Source organism: Primulina eburnea, chromosome 13 (genome assembly GCF_022965805.1).
Source record: "Primulina eburnea isolate SZY01 chromosome 13, ASM2296580v1, whole genome shotgun sequence".
Lineage (NCBI taxonomy): Eukaryota > Viridiplantae > Streptophyta > Magnoliopsida > Lamiales > Gesneriaceae > Primulina > Primulina eburnea.
Genome location: NC_133113.1, coordinates 25,970,115 through 25,992,218, shown reverse-complemented (window position 1 = coordinate 25,992,218; position 22,104 = coordinate 25,970,115). Strand labels below are relative to the sequence as shown.

The 22,104-nt window shown below is 35.2% G+C and overlaps 3 protein-coding genes across 3 annotated transcripts in view; 1 reads left to right on the top strand and 2 right to left on the bottom strand.

Moving 5' to 3' along the window:
• Nucleotides 1-25: 25 nt before the first annotated feature.
• LOC140808823 (V-type proton ATPase catalytic subunit A-like) lies at nucleotides 26-7,513 on the bottom strand. Its single transcript, XM_073166109.1, has 20 exons — nucleotides 7,216-7,513; nucleotides 6,489-6,615; nucleotides 6,164-6,219; nucleotides 6,016-6,072; nucleotides 5,767-5,878; nucleotides 5,613-5,650; nucleotides 5,399-5,500; nucleotides 5,236-5,292; nucleotides 5,088-5,159; nucleotides 4,899-5,000; nucleotides 4,716-4,778; nucleotides 4,511-4,643; nucleotides 3,731-3,837; nucleotides 2,908-3,102; nucleotides 2,751-2,837; nucleotides 2,536-2,640; nucleotides 949-1,046; nucleotides 778-856; nucleotides 543-631; nucleotides 26-430 (listed from the first exon to the last, which is right to left on the bottom strand). Exons 1-20 carry the CDS (start codon nucleotides 7,291-7,293, stop codon nucleotides 316-318), a joined length of 1,872 nt encoding a protein of 623 aa, XP_073022210.1. The 5' UTR covers nucleotides 7,294-7,513; the 3' UTR covers nucleotides 26-315.
• Nucleotides 7,514-16,337: 8,824 nt separating this feature from the next.
• On the top strand, nucleotides 16,338-17,036 carry LOC140810402 (uncharacterized). Its single transcript, XM_073168267.1, has one exon. The coding sequence runs from the start codon at nucleotides 16,338-16,340 to the stop codon at nucleotides 17,034-17,036; it is 699 nt and encodes a 232-aa protein (XP_073024368.1).
• Nucleotides 17,037-17,670: 634 nt separating this feature from the next.
• LOC140810401 (uncharacterized) overlaps nucleotides 17,671-22,104 on the bottom strand; it is a 35,010-nt gene continuing 30,576 nt past the window's right edge. Inside the window, exons 16-21 of the mRNA XM_073168266.1 lie at nucleotides 21,709-22,102; nucleotides 20,686-21,599; nucleotides 20,482-20,547; nucleotides 20,279-20,404; nucleotides 19,260-19,504; nucleotides 17,671-19,194 (exon numbers count right to left, since the gene is read on the bottom strand). Of these exons, the coding sequence (XP_073024367.1) occupies nucleotides 18,714-19,194; nucleotides 19,260-19,504; nucleotides 20,279-20,404; nucleotides 20,482-20,547; nucleotides 20,686-21,599; nucleotides 21,709-22,102 (2,226 nt within the window). The 3' untranslated portion in view covers nucleotides 17,671-18,713. The remainder of the gene's footprint in view (nucleotides 19,195-19,259; nucleotides 19,505-20,278; nucleotides 20,405-20,481; nucleotides 20,548-20,685; nucleotides 21,600-21,708; nucleotides 22,103-22,104) is intronic.

Genomic DNA, 22,104 nt, shown 5'->3' with positions numbered 1-22,104 from the left:
ATGCGTTTATGAAGAGCATTCCGAGTTTACTAACAATTTAATATTTAATAGTACCTAGATTGAGATAAACAAATACAATAGGAGCCGTAATCAGATTTATGTTACAGATCATATCTTATACTCCAGCAGAGCTATAACTTATTCAAGTAGGAAAAAGAATAATACAAATATTCGTCGCGACCCCTTCTTATTACAAACACCAAAAATCCCAGGCAAAAGAAAATACAATATAAAAGTAGGCACACGGAACCATAATTCAATAGGTAAATAAAGGCCCGAGGTATTCATCATCACCGGGGACCGAGGTATTCAGCATCACCGGGTCTCATCCTCGAGATTGCGGAAACCGGCGGTCAAATCGTCAAACAGTTTATTAAATTTAGCAACAAGGGCTTCCTCTCCTTCCCCCGGATCCTCAAATTTCTGAGAACTGCATAAATGCAATAGACAAAAGCTCGAAATTAACAGCCACACATGAGTTTTTGTACATATATTTACACGTAAAAGCGAAACATTTCGCCCTTGGCCACATGTAGACTTACACCAAACGATAAAACAAATCTCCTAAGCGATGCTTGATGAGGGTGTAAGTTATCTTTTGTCCATCCATACCAGCTCCTCGCTCCACCGCCTGCATTTGGAATCACATACTATCAACACAAATATCATCACTCACAAGGCATAATAGAGCAAAGACCACTCGTAAAATACACAAAAATGAGAAGTTTTGGAGCGAGGATAAGTAAAATAAACGTGCTTGCAAGTTGCTAGTTTTACCTGATTAGCCAGATTGTAGAAATGAATAATGTTGCGCATCATCCAAACTGACTTGTAGAATGGGCAAAATTTATCGTATCTGTCGCCAACGAAACACACATATGGCTCTAAAAAGTCAACCATTTGAGAGGAAGACACTAATGAATTTGAAATATATAGGTAAGCACTAACGGGGTAAATGCATTCTGGGCGAGATAGTCCTCCCTCAAGAGTTTTGCAGTTTCCAGGGTAATTTTATCCGACTCAGCTAAAGCATCTTTTCCAACAAGCTGCAAGAAGCAAAACTACTCAGTTAAATTACAATTCCATCACATAAAACTAATATAATTCAAACCGTTAATTTTCTGTTCTTGCATCTAATCGTCACTTCTTGATTGTTTTAATAGTACTAATGTAATCAGGGTAATACAGTTAATAATATCAGGGTAATACAGATAATAATCTGTATCAGACATTCGGAGAAAAATAGGAATTGAATGCGGTTGCACAAAAGTATAGGCATCAATATGTTCCCGAAAGACATAGGAAGGATATAAAGCTGGGAATTCGATTGCAATAGTTGATTGGTATTGCTAAGCAAAACCAAAAGAGCATTCACTGAATGAACATGCATGCTTAAAAAGGTTGTTTTATCCACCGAACTTAGTTCAGAAAAGAAACAAATTCATAGTATGGTAAAATCTCATCATGAATTCATGGCATAAACTCAATTAAATACAAGCCTCGTATTTATTACCGGTTGGAATAAAAAATTTGCTCAACACTGAAGGGTGTTCAAACTACGATTTGGTTCGTTTTAGATAAAAATTAGAACCAACAATATTTATAAGTTTTACGAAATTTCAAACCAAACCAAGAAATTTCTATAACCAAGCTAAATCAAACCAACCCAAATCATGAATTTCAGTTTGGTATGGTCTGGTTTGGACAACTAATTTTAAATTTTATAGTGAATTAGCATGAAATATTAACATTGTAGTTTGAAAGAAAAATATCAACTGACATTTGAAAGAAGTTAATTGAACATTTTGTTTAGTCGTGAACTAGAATAGTTACAAGTAAAAACCATATATTAAAATATTTATACAAGTTACAGAATTTTGCGACTTATAGAAAAACCTAAATATTTAGAGTTTGTAGTTATGTTTATTTGGATCAAATCTGCAATAAATAAATTCTTATAAAGCTCGCTAATAACAAAATACAAACTAAAAATCAAATATATGTCTATATCTAAGAAAAAATCACAATAAATTAACAAAATTTATTACATGATTTTTTTATGTTAATGTACGTGGTTTGGTTTGATTTATTTTTATCCAAAACTTGAATCAAACTACTTTTTACGGTTTGGTTGATTTTGAAACCAATCCAAACAGTTTGGTTCAGTTTCTGAACACCGCTAGTCAACACATAATACTTATAATGGGGAAGAGCAGAATTAGAGCTTAGAAAAGTAAGGATATGGCCTCGTATGAAAAAGATACAATAATCTCAATTCTAGTAATAGAACACAGAATGTGATGGGAATTGCTTTTCACATGTTAACAATTCTTTAGCACTGCACAATGATATTCTCACAGGAGAGTGGAGAAATGTATCAAGTCTTAAAGACTAGCAACTTAGACTGATTACTGCCCATCAGAATCATAGAAAACAACTAAATCATGTTCGACCCACACCCAAAAGAAAAAAATAAAAATAAAATAAAAATCAGTGGCATGAAAAAGATCATTCAGAACTAAAAACAGCACAAACCTGCACGATTTCATTCAAGTCATCCTCTCTTTGCAGCACTTCACGAGCTTTTGTCCTGATATCGATAAAATCTGGATCAAACTTCTCGTAAAAGGATTCTAAGGCCTGAAAGTAAAAAAAATCACCATAGTAAAAAAAATCAGGATTTAGGAGCAATCATGCGCAGAGAAACAGGCATAAAACTGCACAATATTTGATTAATTTAAAAATCATACCCCAGAATACTTAGAATAAGATATGAGCCAGTTTACAGAAGGAAAATGTTTCCTCTGTGCCAATTTTTTGTCTAGACCCCAAAAAACCTGAAACACAGAAACACGTGAGAGTGTACAGAGTATAGTATGGTTAACATAAAATGAATCTTTATATTACCTGTACAATACTAAGAGTTGCAGATGTAACAGGATCAGAGAAATCTCCTCCCGGAGGAGAAACAGCACCAACAATTGTGACACTTCCTGTTCTTTCAGGTCCACCAAGACATTTAACTTTACCAGCACGTTCATAAAAGGATGCCAAACGTGCAGCCAAATAAGCAGGATATCCACTGTCTGCAGGCATTTCGGCCTGTAAAAAGTAGAAGGTCAGTACTAGAAAGATCATAACACAGCCAAATGCATAACAACCACACAATCCCGTCTCTACACAACTGGAACTTGCTGAAATGAAACTGGACTAATAAATTAAGTTTCTGAATTACTTGCTAGGTCTCCCCTCTATTCTCTTAAAATTGAGGTGACAAGTAATGTGTTCTATGAGGAGAAAACCATGGGAAAAGATGTCTAAAATTGGCTGCGAAGACTATCTTCGAGGAGAAGCACATCTGAACATAAATCACAAAAAGAAGCTTCCAAGTAGGAGTGAGAAGAAGAGGGGCCGGTCTCATATGACTAAACTCAACGTGGGATGCAGACCAGACAAAAAATCCTGCCAAATAATTATTGTGTACGAGAAAGTGTTTTTACTCATTGACCTTGGTGCATTTGAAGTTATGTTCGATTTCCAGTATACATGATATTCAGAACCACTAAGGTTTGAACTTGGGATTGCTCCTGTAGTCGAGCTAAGCATGGATTAAATATCAAATATCCACAATAATCTATAGCGATTGATAACTCATGACCCACAACCAGAGAAGTGATGCTCAAATAAGCAATAATTCAAATCACGCTGAAGCAATCAAAAGGATACGTACCAGACGACCAGAAATTTCACGCAATGCCTCTGCCCATCGAGAAGTTGAATCAGCCATCATACTGACATTGTAGCCCATATCTCTAAAATATTCAGCTATGGTGATTCCTGGGCATTCACAAGTTATTCTTAATAGTAAGCTACAACATTAACAACTTTATTGTCAAAGATAAGAATTGCATAGAAAAGTGGTCGCTGAATAAACAATAAAAATTTCTAAACAGGTCCAAGTACGATGTATGTCAAGTGTCAGTCCCTACAGTAGTTTGAAGGGGTTGAGAAGATCAAGATACATAGTTACATACTTGCATATATATTCCATTCATTATGAACCATAATCGATCGAAAACCTAGAACTAAACAACTTGCATGGATGAATGATGCAGTCAAGTAACTATGACGATACTAAAATTAGAAATGAGGTGACACTCGGTGTCACCAGATACATAATTCACCCAGATGAAACAGTACTCTGGCTGCAAGTTAGAAATTGGCGCAACTCGAGCAAAAGAAATGATTTTGAGCAGTAATAAAGTTGATACCTCTATGTTGGATATTGAATAACACCTCAACGAATAGCTGATCAACCTTAAAAGAAGATTCAGCTACTGGCAGCAAATATTTTGGGGGAGGGTGCTCAATAGAGATTGCAAAACTCACTTCCATTTTACTTTCAAGAAAGGTCATCAATTTCTTCTAGATGAATGTGATAACATACCATCATAAGTATTTCAAAGGTACAGATGCATCAAGAGCACAAACTGATGGTATATTCAGTTACCTGTGTAAATTGAAGCTTCTCGAGCAGCCACAGGCATATTTGATGTATTAGCTACCAGTGTTGTACGCTTCATGACAGATTCCTCTCGACCATCAGGCAGTGTCATTGTCAATTGTGGGAAATCCATAAGCACCTGTAGTTGTTATCTAGATTAAACCCTTCATGATGCCACAAGAGCCTATTAACAACGTAGTAAACTGTGTACCTCTGCCATTTCATTTCCTCTTTCTCCACAACCAACGTAGACTACAGTGTCGGAGTTAGAATACTGCATTTTATATAAGTGGAAGAAGACAGAAGCAAGTAAGTTTTGCAAGTGATGAAATTTTAAGCTCGACAATTTTTTTTAAAAAAAATGAGATAAATTATGCAAATCAATGAAGTTCACCTTCGAAAGTGCCTGACTAATAACAGTTTTTCCACAGCCAAATGCACCAGGAATGGCACAGGTACCACCAAGTACAGAGGGGAATAGAGCATCAAGAACACGCTGAGTGAACAGAAGTGATAAGTAAGTAAAAAAAATGTAAACAATGGAAACAAAGTTTGAAAAACTATTTCACTAGTAATTGGTCACCTGTCCAGTCAAGAGAGGAGTATCAGCAGCAAGTTTTGAAGCTACAGGCCTAGGAGTACGCACAGGCCAACTCTGCAATAAGTATGCTTGTTATATTAATTCACACAATAACCCATATTCAAAATATTCCTCGATTGAAAAGGCTTGCCTGAAGCATGGTGAATTTCTTGTTTACACCTTGAAACTCGAGCTCAAGGACAGTGTCCTGCAATAAGAGACAACTTAATGCATTAGAATTTGATATATTTTCCTGAAAAAATACAATAGGATTCATATACGTCCATGGTGTGTTGTTTTGGCAAGGGGCCAACCTTCAATGAATACTGACCAGCAGGTGCAATGTAGGATATCTTTCCCATAGCATCAGGAGGAAGTGCAACATGATGTTGCATCAAACTGTTCTCAAATACAGTCTGCAAAGAGATTATTGCACAAATATATATAAAAAAAGACTGATAAACTTATCCATAGCATTTTATTGGGAGAATATTCAGTTTCTACAGACAATATTTCTGCCAAACTCACCGCAAATAAGTCACCACCCGTCAAAAGATCTCCCTCTCCTGCCATGCAATACCAGACAATTTATCAAGGGTGCATCAAGAAACAAAATTCATTTGAGCATCAAAACAATGTTGAATTTAAACAAAAATAGCAAAAAAAGATAGATAACAGAGACCTATTTTCTTTGGGTTAAATTCCCAAAGAGTATCTTTGTCAAGTGCAGGGACAGATACACCACGAGGAATATAAACATCACCAGATTTTATGGCAATTGTTTTCAGAGGCCTCTGCATTGAGTGTTTGACCCCAAGAAAGGAAAAAGGCACCATTAGGCAACATTCACAGACTGAACGATAAAAAAACAGCTGCTCTATGACAATGCTTTAACAGTTTCAAATTTTGAAATTGGCAAAAATTTACAAACCTGGATACCATCAAATATATTTCCCAAAATTCCTGGACCCAATTCCACAGATAAAGGCTGTAAAAGGTTTTTGGGTGAAACGTTAGCAAGTTGACAGAAAAATAACAAACACCTCAAAATCTAGGAGTTAATGATGTCATATTAGAACCTTGTGTGTACGAAGAACAGGATCATTCACCGTTAGTCCAGCTGTTTCTTCATATACTGAAACAAGACAACATACAACCCACAACCAATAATCACACACCATAATTTATTAGTATTTTAAAACCTAGACAAGGAGAAAATGGAGAAGTTGCACTTTCTCCTATCCTTGTTTGACTTGAAGAGTTGTTAGGGGGTTAGCATGGTGTGGTCTATGAGATAACAAAAGAGGGTGCAGTCTTGAAAAAGGTTAAATGCTGCAAAAGAAAACAAAAGCCGCAAAAGCCGATGGAAAGGATAGAATGAAATGAAGAAATCAAAACACAAACCTTGAATAGTGGCAGAATCTCCTTCCAATCGAATGATTTCCCCTATAAGCTTGTCATGTCCTACACGAACTAGTTCATACATAGCAGCTCCTCCCATTCCATCAGCAACAACCACAGGTCCAGAAACCTATGGAAAAAGAATAAAGCATAATCCATAAAAAATGTTAGTGTTATTTTAACATGAAAATCTTTGTCAATGTAGAGTGTTAAAACTTTACTGTGATAACGTCATTAGCAAGAAACATATCCCAATTTTCTCATTTTTGTGCATCGTAGGCTATAAAAGTAAAATCCAATAGTATCTCTATAACCTATATAAAGTCGCTGCCTCTCTCTATACAAAGACAGTCTACCCAACCAGATGTTGAAAACCAATCATACGCACAAAACAAAGTGCGGTCAACACTCTTACAAAATGGAAAGATAATCTAAACAAGTCAGTTTAGGATAGTCACAACTAGGATCATGGATAAGCACCACTAAAGACAGCAACTTTAACTTCCAAACCAAAACAGCAGTAACTCACTCAAAGTAAAATGAACAGAATTACTGCGACATAACAAACAAACTGAATGAAAATCTTAAGTAACTTGTAGCACGAGTAAAAAAATCATTCCAATTTCCAAATCGACGAATCAACTATCAGAACGATCTGAAGAAAGTCGAAGCAGACTTAAACATGTGTAAAATGAACTAAACAGAGCGCAATCTCAGCAAGAGGAAGAACCTTCCGAACGTAGCCGTACTCGCTTTCCTTCTCGGCATCCTCGAAGGTTGTCAACTGACCTCCGAACGCATACGGCATATTTCAAACAAAACAGATCGAATCCAAAACCGAACAATCAGCGGTAGAACCAAGTCCGGACTAACGAGATCCGATAGGCGATTCAGCAACCCTATGCGATCCAATCTGAACTCGCACCTCGATCACCGATCGAGAGAAACTACGAGAGGAGGAGAAAAAGGGAATTGCGCTGTGATTGGTGCACTTCTGCTAAACAGTGAATGATAGGAGTGGCTTTGTGGTTATTATTACATATATAATATCTATGGGAATAATTTTTGCGATTTATTTTTAATATTATTTATATATAAATATATTTTTTACAGAAAATTATATTGCTTTCTAGGTCTCAGAATTCATAATGGACATATGTTATTACTTAGTCAAGTCCTATTATTATGTAATAAATGATATCTTTAATAAAATAAATTAGTTTGTTTATATGTGTATATTATGTTGGACTAAACGTGTATAGATAAGAGTAGTACTGATTTTTTGGAAAGTTCTCATGCGTCAAGTTGATTACGTTATATTGTTTTATCTGATTGGCTACTTGAACTATAAAATAAGACGACAGATCTTAATGAGTAAGATGTATATGCGAATTTGGATCATCTGCTGTGGTTGAAAACACAGCATCGTGTGTGATGCACTTTTTACACGAGATGATCAATTAATCATCTTATAGACCTCACATAGTGTCAGATAAATTTGAAAAATTACATAACAACAATACCAGATGATCAGCTGATCATCTTGCGTAAAAAAAGCACAACACATGTTGTGCCACAGCAGATGATCAAAATCCATGTCTATGCTCTATGACAAAAATAATGATAAGACTATTGAGGTGATATGAGACAACATTAGCATTGATGCACGTTATTTTTTCTCATATTCATGATCTTAGTAGCCCGATCCATTTTCACCTACAACCACTCGTCGCTTAGTGTGAAGCTTCGTGCTTCCACGAATATAAAAAAAATAAAATTACGCATTTTAATTGTGGCGTAGTAATAATTATTTGATCTTTACAGTATTATTCTAGAGTAAATATCTTTTGAGACGGTCTCACGAATCTTTATATGTGAGATCGGTTACTCCTACCAATATTCATAATAAAAAGTAATAGTCGTAGTGTCAAAAGTAATAATTTTTTATGGATGACTCAAATAAGATATATGTCTCACAAAATACGACCCGTGAGACCGTCTCACACAAGTTTTTGTCATTATTCTATAGTACAAGAACTTGATAACCTAAAGAAAAAAAACATATAATTAGATAAACATTTATGTGAAAATACACACAAAAATTTCAATTATATCAGATTTTTTCTTGCATTGAATGTATTGTAATCGAACATAAGTCTTTGTGTCATCGGGAAACTTGCTCCAATGAGCCTTGTAGAGAAGATGTTAAGTCGGTTGTAATTATTGATTTTATGTTTTGGTAATTTCAATTAGATTGATGATATAATTTTTGTATTTCAGTGAAGCAAAATAAATTTAATAATCATTTTAATTAATCATAATTTGATTATATTAAAATTATTATTGGAGTTTAATTTAATTGGGTTCGACCAAGTCCCGTCAATAGTTCGAATAAAAACTAGTATAAATTATATGAGTAAGAATAAATTATTTAGACTATAATGTCACATGTGTCGATGCATGTAGAATTTTTGTACGCACATAGATGTGTGCTAGCTTGTGTTGGTGTGTGCCAAGTGTGTGCATGTGTAATGTAATCAATAAAAAGTTTCAATAATTTGAGTTGAGAGAAGAAAAAGTCTCGAGGGTGAAGTTGCTGCGGAGAATTGTTAAGCACGATTCAAAGAGAATATATAATCCTTTGAGTGTTATAATTAATTTGGTTTTCTCAATCTTGGCCAACATATGTCTCCACTCTCAATCTTGTTTTGGTTACTTGATTGTACCAATTATAATAATATTTTTTTTAGTAAAATTAAATATTTATCTTGTATGTGACATAATTAATTGGGTACTTGATTCAATGATATTGTACAAATTTGCTATACAATTTTCTTGTAATATCTTCGATGGCCAAAATGAAACGATTCTAAATAAATATTGTACGTGTTGCTAGATATATTGAATGAATTTAGTAAGAGAGTCACAACCTAACTATAAAACATATTTACTTCTCATAAATAGGATTATAGGTAATTGTTGTGTTGTAGTAGTTTTTGGGTCTACTCATGCATTTTCATGTATAATACTGTTAGAGTAAATGTCATGTGATGTAACTATTAACTAGGGAATTTATTGACTCGAGTGTAATAAACAATCTTTACTTTAATATAATTTAACTTTTCTTGGTTTCGTTTTGCTTTATCTGTATACACATGCAATCAGCATAGATAAAGTCCTTGATTATATTTTCTTGAAACTCATTTGTAAAAATTGTATATTTTAAATTTGTTTTTAGTCGATTTAGCCGCTTAAAAATAAGGATAAATTTCGTTTGAGGTTGAGACTAGCATATATGATGTTGTGTACCGTGTTTCATGGTAAAGACATGGAGATGTCTAATCATATAGATGGTAATCATACGATGATTGTACTGAACAACTCTTCCTTGGACTTTTCAAGTGGTTATCATTCATCGAGAGGAAAAATATGTGGTCGTGATTGTACATGGTTAGTCCTTACGACCCGAGACAACACTGAGGCTCTACATACTAGGATTGTACTTTGACTTGTTTACCGAATCTGCAACGTTCACAAGGTGGCGAGGTTGGGTGCAATTGCGTAATGTTTAGGAGCCAGTGCATTGTAGTTGGAAATTCACCGCTCACCTATATGTGTGGATATCCTATGTGATCTATCGAAATAAAAGTGCATGAAACCAAGCATTCTTCGTATGGCTAGATCCAATTTCCTGGTCACTGTGGAAATGAAAAAGAATTTCACATTCTCTGATCAGAGTGTGAGATGTACATTAGAGAATGAGTTCTCTAGTTGTGCATGCGATGACACTATGAATATTTCATGATTGTCTCACATAGCTATCGAATCTAATATGCAACTCTCGATTAACCAATGGTTGCAGATTCGATTGGGATATATGAGATGAAGAGACCATATTATACGTTAATTATAACTGATTGGTTCTTGTAGGCACTATTAGTGATACATAGAGAATCATGATGTGATACTACTAGATGCTCTTACCATAACGATGAGTTTAATCAGAAAAATAGTTTCTGACATTCTCATGATCAAATGTTGGTGCATGAAATGTGGGTGAATTAGGGTAAGTTCGAATAAAGGAAAAATGTCCTGAATCACAAATAGTTATGAACTCGCGACTAGCTATATCACTGAATTATTGAGGGTCACACAAGCACTTGATCATTTGTTCCTGTTAAGAGAAAATAAATTCAAGGAGTTGAATTTATATAAAATTATGACATAGTAAATTCAAAGAGTTGAATTTGTGATGATTAAATTGAGATAGAAATAAATTCAAGGAGTTGAATTTATATAAAATTATGATATAGTAAATTCGATGAGTTAAATTTATGATAATTAAATTTTGAGAAAATGAATTCAATGAGTTGAATTCATGAGATAGGAAATTCAAGAAGTTGAATTTGTGATATTTAAAATTTGGAGAGAATAAATTGAAGGAGTTGAATTTATAAAATTTGAGAATTTAAATTATTAAACTCAAAGGTTGAGTCTTTCTCGATAAAGTCGATTGATTAAGGTAAAATTGCATCCCTTAAGAAGCATACATGCACCTTTTGATGCATACCGTTCAAAGAAGACTGTGAATTATTAAATATTAAATTAAATATAGTAAGAAGTATATTTAATGGCTCGTAGAAGTATAAGTCCAACATATTAAATAATTAAAGTTCTCAATAGACTTTAATATAATTAGTTGGACTAGTCCAATTAATTAACAAAGCTCATTAAGTTTAATTAAGGAACCTAAATATACTTTTATGGAATTTTAGGTCATGGCTTGATAATATAGTAGAGAGGCTCTTAACCCTAGCCTCCACTCTCCATAATTTTCGAAAAAACCTCTCCACCTTCCCTCAAGAATTTCGGCCACTTCAAAAAGAAAGGGTTTAGGGGTTGAGCAATTTTTAATTTTTGATCTCAAAAAAAATTCTTCTAAATATTTTTGTGCAATTTAGAAAATGGACAATCGATTCACTCGTGGACTTGATAGAGGATTGGAGAAAGAAGATTTGAAGAATGTACATAGAGAATTACAACAAGGGCTATATCCGTTAATACCGGAGCAGTTGATGCCAAGTGAAAAATTTCATTAAAGGTATATTATTGAACATCGTGCGTGTTTATTTAATTTAAATCATACAAGTGTCCAAATAATATTTTGAATGTCAAATTTTTTTTTAAAACTTACGCTGTGATTTGGACACGAAAAAACGATAACCCAACAAACACGTCATGTTATTTATTGTTGCATAGCACATTTGATTTATTTAAATGTCATAAAAATGACTAGCAATTCATTGTTCATGTTTTTGGCTTACAACAAACTAGTTGGAGAAAATTAAATTGATTGAAAATGTTATATTGCGTAGAAGAATAAATTTGTGCTCATGAACCTTTGGAGCCTAGGTTGGAGTCCATGACAGAACAATAAGAGGCTTATGAAAAGTTGATATGTTATGATGAGATGACTTGTTGCTACATTTTGGGATTGATCTCAAATACATTGCAACAGAAACATCAAAATATGGAGACTGCTACTAAAATCATGGATAGCCTTCAAGAAATTTTTGAGCATCAAGGAAGCTAGACACAGCAAGTCACTGGAACCATTATAAACATGCGCGTAAAGCATGAGACGTCTGTGATGGATCATATGCTTGCATTTATTGCTCAATCTAAATTGGTTGAGGTTTTATGGGTTATTATCAAATTGGAGACTCGGATTGACATGGCTCTTGAGATTCTCTCTGAGATGTTCTCACAGTTCAAAGTTAGTTATGATATGAACAAATCGAACATGTACCTGACTGAGTTGGTGAAGGAACTCCAAAATATTGAAAGTGTTCTTAAGACTAAAAATGGTGATACACTTGTTGTTACTTCTTGTGGGACTTCCTATTTCAAATCGAAAGGTAAGGTGGAAATAAGAGGATAAATCCCAACAAAAAAGATCTAGAGAAAATGGCAAAGAAAGTCAAGATAGATGGCAAGCCCTAATTGAAGTGTATTCATTGTGGACAGTAGAATATCTGAAATAGAAACTACCAAGAATACCTAGCTTCCAAACAACAATGTGGTGGTGAGTTATCTTTTATCGAGTCTTGTTTAGTGGTTGATTCAACTGATAATTTGATTGTAGATTATGGAGCCACTAATCATATTTGTATTACATTGTAAGGATTCCAAGTAACCAAGGAGATCAATGAAGGAAATCATACTCTTTGGGTTGGCACATGATCAATTGTGTCTGTAAACGTTGTTAGAGTTGTTTATCTTTATTTTTGATCTGTTTCGAGAAATTGTGATTATGTTCTTGATATCACGAGAAATTAAATTTATGTTGATGTATTGTTTAGACAAAGATATTATGTCCATTTTTCGCAAATGGTTGTCGATATCACCTTGAATAAATTCCATGTATGCAAGAGATATCAGAGTAGTGATTTGTATGTCTTAAAACGCGTTGACAACTCATTGTATCACGAAAAATTTATCTCCTTTTAATGAAACTTATTTATGGAACTTGAGATTTGGTCATGTCAAACTTAGTAGGATTCAAATGTTGGTAAATGATGATCATTTAAGTGAACTAAAGGTAGAATCCTTGGCTGTATGAGAATACTATTTGGAAGTTACAGTCACTAAGAGATCCTTTAAATCTAAAGGACTTAGGACCAATGAATTTTTGGAATCAATGCATAACAATGTATGTGAACCACTTAGTATTCAAGCTAGAGATGAATATGAGTAATTTATCATTTTTTCACTGGTATGGTTATGTTTACCTAATGACTCACAAATATGAAGCTCTTAAAAATTGCATGGAATTCAGAAATGAAGTGGAAAACAAATTGAGTAAGAGAATAAAATCACTTCGATCATATCAAGGTGTTGAGTATATATCTAATAACTTTATAACATACTTATAAGAGAATGAGATCTTATACCCATTGAACGTACCAGGAACTCCTCAAAACAATATTGTAACTAAAAGGAGAAATGGAACATTTTGGTCATAGTTAGATTGTTTGGCTTCTCTAATTTAGTACATCATTTAGGAGATATTCTATTAAAACTGCAATATAATTATTGAGCATGGTCCATTCTAAGAATATATCTGACACAAGCTATGTAAAAAAAATAAGCATGTTTGTGGGATATCTTAAGGGGACAATATGATATTACTTCTGTAGTCCTCAAGACAAGAATATATTTATGACTACAAATGCAACATAGAAGAGCGTGAATAAATAGTAAGTTTCTTTTGCAGTAGATTGTTAAGTAATATGCTCTAGAGATCAACACTAAATCTACTCAGTATGAGTTCACATTTGACATTTCTACCAACATTGTCCATTTGTTTTCCATCGACTGAAATGGTGGAAGATCATTTTCATATTGTTCAATCACCTCCTCATACTAAAGTAGAGAATATGGAACATTATGAAGGAGAGAATTTGAAACAACAACAATCAGTTCCAATCAACCAAGAGCCTCCACAACCCATACGTAGTGGAAGGGTCACTCGACCACCTTCTACATACTTGCTATTTGGAGAGTCGTTAGAGATAGTCTCCATTGAACAACAGGATGATCCCATCGTATACAAAGAATCTATGGAAGATATAGACATTCGCCAATGGAGGAGTGCTATGGATTCAGAAATGAGATCTATGTACAGTAACTTTGTCTGGATCTCGTAGTTATGCTTGAAGGGGTAAAACATATTGACAAACAAAGAGAGGAATAGGCCAAAAAAAAAATGGATATCTTTAAAGCTAGATTGGCAGCTAAAGGTTTTAGCCAACAAGAAGCAATCAATTACGAGGAAACCTTCTTACCTATGGCTATGATAAAGTTTATTTCGATCATCTTATCCATTGTGGATCACCTTGATTATGAGATATGACAAATGGATGTAAAACATTTCTTATTGTGAATCTTGACGAAAACATTTATATGGACATGTGTAGGCGTCTAGGTTTTGGAATATCACATTTGATAAAACTGTAAAAAAAATATTATGATTTTGATCAAAATCCTGATGAGTCTTGTGTCTATAAAAAAGTTTTAGATGACATGGTAACTTTTATCGCTTTATATATGGATGATACCTACTAATTGAAAATGATGTGGGGGTGTTGACATCTGTTAAGCAATGCTTGGCTCAACAGTTAGATATGAAGGACTTTGGATAAACAAAATATGTTCGAGGAATCCAAATCTTTCGAGATATGAAGAACAAGCGGATTGCTTTGTCCCTAGCTTTATATATAGATAAAATATTGGTGAGGTATTCAATGCAAAATTTCAAGAAAGGCCAATCACATTTCAGATATCGAATTCACTTGTCACGGGAATACAATCCCAAGATTCCAAGTGAATTGGAATACATGAAAAGATCTTCTTATGCTTCAGCTATAGGAGTCGACCATTGTTGGGATTGTTAGTAGATTCAGTCAAATCTAGGACTAGAGCACTGGACTGTTGTAAATCATTTTCTCATATATATTCGTAAAACTAGAAGATATATATTGGTTTATTCAGCTCTTGAGTTGGCACTTATGTGTATATTAATTCTTTTTTTATTAAGCTACACTCTTGTAAGCATACATCCGAATCTGTGTCCACGATAGGTGTTGATGCCGTTGTTTGGAAGAGTATCAAGCAATATTGTATTGTTGATTTCACAATGGAAGCAATGTATGCAACGACTTGTGAAGCAGAGAAAGAAGCTATTTAGCTGAAAAAGGTTTTTGTTGTCTCTTCTGCATCAAAGTCCTTTATTAAGATAAAATTGGAGCAGTTGAAAATGCAAAAGAATCCCAAAAACATTAACGTGGAAAATACATGAACGAAAGTATCGCCTAATAAAAGACATCGTTAACAAAGAGACGTGACAACTGCAAGATAACATCCGCGGAAAATCTTGATGATCCATTTACTAAGAGCTTACCTGTTAGAGTTTTTGAGGAACATATTCAAAATATGAGTGTACTAGGCGTGTCTCATTAACTCTAGGACAAGTGAAAGAAACGTTCAATAGTATAGTGTGCCGAGAAAATTTCGGCAACATTATCTCATTTATAACATTGCCAGCAGACATCACAAATATGTCCCACTATTACCTACAAACGAGCTAAATTCAAAAAACAAGATGAGATTTCCAAAATAAATAAAATAATAATATGAAAATAAGAACAAAAATATTCCAAAACTTTAAAAAAATATGAATTTTTAAAAAGGTAGTATTCTTTTTTTTAAAAATGGTAGAAAAAAACTTTCATAATATAAAAATATTATACATACTAGAAGAATTTACGTATTACAAAGTTATATCAACTATATTTTTAAAAGAGTTTTTTTCGATTAAAATGTATTTGAAATGTTTATATAATTTCAAATATAATGTGTAACTTAACGTTTAATCGAAGACAATATAAATATATTAATTTGGTAAAACCAATTATATATAGACAAAAATTTGTTTGAGACGGTCTCACGTATCGTATTTTGTGAGACGGATATATCATTTGAGTTATCAACGAAAAAGTATATTTTTTATGCTAAAAATATTATTTTTTATTGTTAATATCGATAGGATTGACTTATCTCACATATAAAGATTCGTACGATTGTTTAACAAAAGATCCATTCTTAAATATAAAAAGTCAAAAATAAAATATGAATAATAATAAATTGATGAAGATAAGGTTGGAGTTAGATCACAAAACAAAAAATCCACCTTGCTAACTCGATTCAAATATTTTTTTCTGGGCCTTTACAGTCAATCTTTCGGAGAATATTGTATCCAACATGATTCATTTAAGCTCGAAGTTGGTGTCAATGTCGATTCCGCCGAAATTTATTTCAATTTCCAACTCCCATACAGTAACCAGAATCCGTAGCGGCGGCTGTTTTCTAATGTCAGCTTCGAAAATCCCGGCACGCGACCGGTTGATTACGTTTGGTAAATACAAAGGGAAAATGCTAGGGAGCCTGCCATCGAGCTATCTGAGATGGGTATCGAAGAATCTCAGAGCCGGAGACACGCAAGAATGGGCGAAGCTGGCGGACGAGGTGCTTGTGGACTCGATTTACAGAGACCGTGTGGAGTGGGAGTTGGCGGAGAATGTTCTGAATGGGAACAATGTGGGTTCTTCCTCATCGGGCAACACCAGTGTGTCCGTGTTGCTGGAAATGAGCGAGAGGTTTGGGTGGGACAACAATGATAAGGTTGGGTGGAGTAAGATTGATTTTGGGCTGTTGGGAACGTCCAAAGGGAGCAGAATTCCTCGTACGAGTGTTGAACCAGACAAGGAAAGTGTAAGAAGTGGTGGAGGTGGGAGAAGAAGGACGAGGGTGAGCCGTCCGCCGTTGCAGACAGAGACAGGCGGAGGTGGGAAATTGGGCAAAAGTTCCGGGAATGAACAAGAGCCATGTGTGGGTAATGAGGACGCTTACAGAGTGATGCCAGTGGCAAATCCGTTCCCTGGCAGGGAAGCACTCTTGGACAAAGTCCGCAAAACATTTCGTCGGGTGTAAGAATTTGATTTGGATAAAGGAATTCGTTACACACTAGTTCAAGAATTTGTCATTGAGAAAAGATTTCAAGATGTAGAGTGTAGGAGTTGGTCATATATCAAGTATTGATTGTGTATTTTAGTTTGGAAAGAGTATCATTTTACAACAGACTAGTGATCACATCTTTTCAGCATCTCTTTCTTGACTATTTGCTCAGTTTTCATGGAGACTAGAGGTTTGGATCAAGTCATTTGATAGAAAATGGATTTCAAATGTCATTTCAGTTTTAAAAATAATCAAGAATTGAAACTCATGAACTTGAGGATTGAGCAATAATCAAGTGTCGAAAATTCCAATCCGCTGAATTCTTCGATCCAAAAACAACGTAATGGTATTTCAAGAATGGATGATAATTTCTTTGATGTTCTACCCTTTTATACATTATTCGTATTGTTTTATTAACATTCATTACTTGACCATTTGAGTTCGAATTTTTGGACTCGGATATGCTTATGTCATTTCGTTTTTTTTCGATGCATCGTTTGTTACTATTCTGCATATTGTGTATGAATTAATTATAAAATGATTATTATTTTGGTGATTTTAGAATACAGATTGCAGAGATAATCAATTTATGACATAAGATATACAAAGCAAAGGGAAGCAGAAAGAGAATTGGTGGTGTTAATATTCCAAATAGATTCTACATTTACCCACGTATTTGTACAAAATGCCCTCGTCAATTACAAGGAAACTTCGTTTGTAGAGAGAAATTGTTAAAAAAAAATGATATCATAAAATACAATTGTACAAACCAAAAAATAATGATCTACTGGTTGGTGTTTCATGAAACAGTCCTCGAGGTATGAAGATGCTAAGGGATTGCACTTGCCTCAGTTGGTAGTTCTGAGAAATAGATTCAAGCTCATTTCCCATCCACGAAAAAGATGGTTTTGTTAAAAACACAAGGCGGTGGGATTGCTAATCACTTAACCTTTTCTAGGTTTCTGTGGTCTAACAAGATTATCCTTGGAAGTTGAAGTAGTCCTCTTTGAATACTCCTTCCGCCTAGAGTCCGACTTCTTTGAAGATACAAGTGCTGATGACAAGAGAGCGTCAACAGCCTCACGCTGCTGTTTCCTTTTTGTGAATGAATCTGTTAATATTTCAACTCGATCAAAAGCCCCTTTCTCATCCTGCTCCTTAATGCTAATCTCAGAATGCGATGTGCCTACTTTCATCTCCTGCGGTCGCTTATCGTGCTTAATAGTTTCTACACACATTTCGTCAGATACATATTTTGGTTGCTTATGACTTCCACTATTTACCTTCCCAGAATTAGTAAAACGCCTCCTTACATTGTCACTGTTTGTTTCTTTCACCACATTGATTCGCCTGTCACTGGTTTTATCAGTGCTCTCTTGGTCTTCTTCCACTATCGACTTTGTATCCTTCATTACTTTGTCATCGCTATCTTCAAGTGCAACAGTTGCAACAACCTTTTCCAGTGGGATATTCATTCCATCTCTGACTCTGTTTTTTTTGTTCATAGCAGCATCTTTTGCTGCATGAGAAACATCTTCACCTATAGTACAGGCAATATCTGATACCGTATTATTATATTTTCTCTTCCTTTCAGCAGAATGCTTCACAATCTTCTTCTTTGTATTCACACGTCCGCTTACAGCTCTGGAGCTTTCAACTTGCTCCAACCTGACCAGAAATACTCGTGAGATTTCCTGAATTTGGCCTTGTCTCCAAAGTGGACCTAAACATCGAACTATAGGGTTTTCTTCCTGATACAATCAAATTTCTTCGTCCTGCATCTTCCACAAGAGCTGCCCAACTAGGATTTGTCTGCAATGTTCTCGCATTGCCAAAAATCCATAATGAAAGTTTCGCCCTAGTCAAAGCAACATTCATCCGTCTAACATCAGCAACGAATCCAAGATTGCTAGAGCCAATCCCAGTTTTCTCAGAGGAAGACCCAGCTGCTCTAACAGTAGAAAGTAGCAGGATGTCCACCTCTCGACCTTGAAAACCATCAACGGTATTAAATTCAATTTCAGCCGTGACAGAAGATCCAAATGCACTTGAGAACCGTGATCGCAAAAGTGATAGCTGACACTTGTAAGGAGTAATGACTCCAATTTTTCTGGCAAGAAATTCTGAGGGATACCTGTCAAAGATACCAGGTTTTACTTTTACAGGTCACTGATAAGGATCACATGAAGGGAAAAATACCTTTTCTTAAAATATCGCAACAATTCAACTGCAGCATCAGATTCACACTCGTTGTATATAGACAATGCAGCTGCACCTTTACCACGTGTCTCCCGCCCATCAAGAATATCAAACAACATATAGGGTCCCAGGCACAAAGTTTCATGAAAGGATGCAGCTTTGCCGAACATCTGATCTCCGTTCTGTAGCTTGCCCTCATAAAAATGTGAAGAAGGAAAGCTGCATATCTCCGGATGCATCCTGTACTGCAAATTTCATAGATACTTTTTTTTAAAAAAAATGCTGAGTTGGAGTGAGATAAGCATTCATGGCAACAGTAGAACAAAAACCTATGAAGGACAAAAAGACCAGAAGAGGTCACAAAAAGAACTAAATAAATGATATCCTGTTCCACCTCAATGTGAAATGGGCTAAATAATGAATAGCACGTTTCTTTGGTAAGTTTATAGTATGGGACCTGTATCTCCAAGTCTGTTCACCCTAAAGAATTTATAAGTTCACATTCCTGTAATTTACTAAGTTTTCATTTACACAAGCTCGCCGGTATGAATTAAACTCGGGTATAGCCAAGGATTACATGACAGGCCACAATCTACATCCACCATCAGCATTTCAGTCTGAATCAACTAAGAGGCCTTTAAATTTGTCATTTTGTGAACACCACCAAAGGTTCATCCAGTAAAAGTTTACTATGAACATTGTATAGCAACTCTTCCATCGTACGAGAAGGACCCAGTCAGGACTCAGGATACTCGCGAAAAATCAAAGCTCTCGAGATAAAGGTGATCCTTTTGCCAAAAATATCCAGACATTTTTTTCCTTAAAGATGATACTCTTCATCTTCTAATTTCCCCAACAAGAAAAAGTACAGATGAATCAAATGAGGCACAAAGATAAAGTTAATCTTACGTAATCAAGTCCAGAAGGTAGCAATTCTGAAAAAATATGAACTTCTAGAGCATGTAGAAAAAGGAAAAAGGTTTTCTTCACATAAAAATATCATGTTAAAGTCAAACTACCTGTTGGGTCAGCATGATCACTGGATGGCCGGCCCTCTGCAACCTTTCAAACATGCTGCATTGAAACAGGTATTTGTTGGCAACAGTAGAGAGGACAGTAGCAGGAAGTTGCTTCGGATCACCAACCTTTTGAAAATAATTCCACATTAGTGATACCTTGCATTCTTGAACAAAGATGAAACAAATACTCATCAACTGCTTACCATGATGCATTTCGTTCCCCTCGACTTTAGGAGCTGAAGAGGAATCAGAGTGGCAGGTTCCAGCGCCTTGATTAAAAAATTAAAAAATTTGGAGCAGAGTTTCAAAAGGTAGAAAAGAAAGATAAACAAGCATTAATGGTAGACAAAAGACAAATCAACATAGAGAACAAGGATAAGACAAGAAGAAGAGAAAGATTCTAGTACCTGAGCAGCTTCATCAATGACAACAGCATCAAATAAAGAACTCTCACATGAATGATTGAAGTTATGGCCAGATATAGATTCTGAGCACACCCCATATAAATCTCCACCACAGCCACTAAGTGTAGTCACCACAATTTCAGCCTCCTTTAAGATAGTTGTTCGAAATTTATTTCTTAGGGTTCTGATTTCTTCACTGGCCTTCCTCTCCCTTGCCTGAAAGTTGGCAAGATCTGCATATAATGTTTTTTTATTTTCATATAATTTCCTCAGCTTTTCTTTTAGTTCTTCATCAGACAACTCCACTGTATCTGAATACCCTCCTTCCACCAGATTTTTTGAGTCTGGATGTCCTTCCTGCAAGTTAGCCCGCATTGCTTCATAGTATCTTATGTTGTCTACTAACTTCTCCAGGTTAGTACGTATGATCAGTAAAGAGTCGGCACTAGTTCCACTCTGTTTTTCGTCATTCTTGTGGCCTTTTTCTTCCTTCAGGCGGTTTTCAACTAGTGTATCGAGAAAGAAGGGTAACGAATTTGGATGGACTGTTTTCACATTACCCACCCTCACAAGATATGGCTTGTACATTAGTCCATCACAGCCGTAAAGACCTTCACAGGATATTCTTGCAACTAGCTCATCAACTGCAGCATTGGATTGGGCACAAATGAGAATCCGGCCTCTACTGCGGCTTCTCATAATTTTATTATTCTTTTCTGCTTCCTCATTTAATTGTCTAGCCAATGCAGCATCCTGCCAGGATCTCGCAATTGCGACAGACTGGCTGATCCTTTGGTTAGTGCTAGAGCTACTGACACAAACTTGGTCATAATTTCTCCATCTTTTGGCATCTTTAACCTGAGAGAAAGCAAGCACGCCACTAATGATGGCCACAATCGTACGGGTCTTTCCAGTTCCTGGTGGAAAAGGGGGTTTTCAAAGCAAGTATCAATGCATGAACTAGTTGATACATAAACAAAGAGCAAAAAAAAAATGAGAAAAAAGTGGAAAATTAAAAATTCGCACCAGGAGGACCCTGTATAAGAGTTAACTCAAAGTCCTTGTCAAATGGACCAATAGCAACGCTAATAGCCTGCAACTGACTGCCATTATATGATGACTTAATAATTTGCTGCATTGGCTGAGACAATTTACTGAAATTCCCAGTTCTTGATTCATATTGACAACAAGGTTGATTAACAGGATTCAAGATAACTGGAAGCAAAGGTATTTCCCTTATTGATGAAAGTGCCTGGAATTCTCGAAGTTGAGGGGTGATGTTCATGATGCGACTAACATACCACTTGCTTCGTTCTGTAAGAAGCTTTCTGGCTCGGTTGAGGCGAGGGCATCCTTGCATATAGAGTCTGATGGCTATAATATTTAACCTTTTTTTACTTTCTTTGTCACGCCTCTCAACCT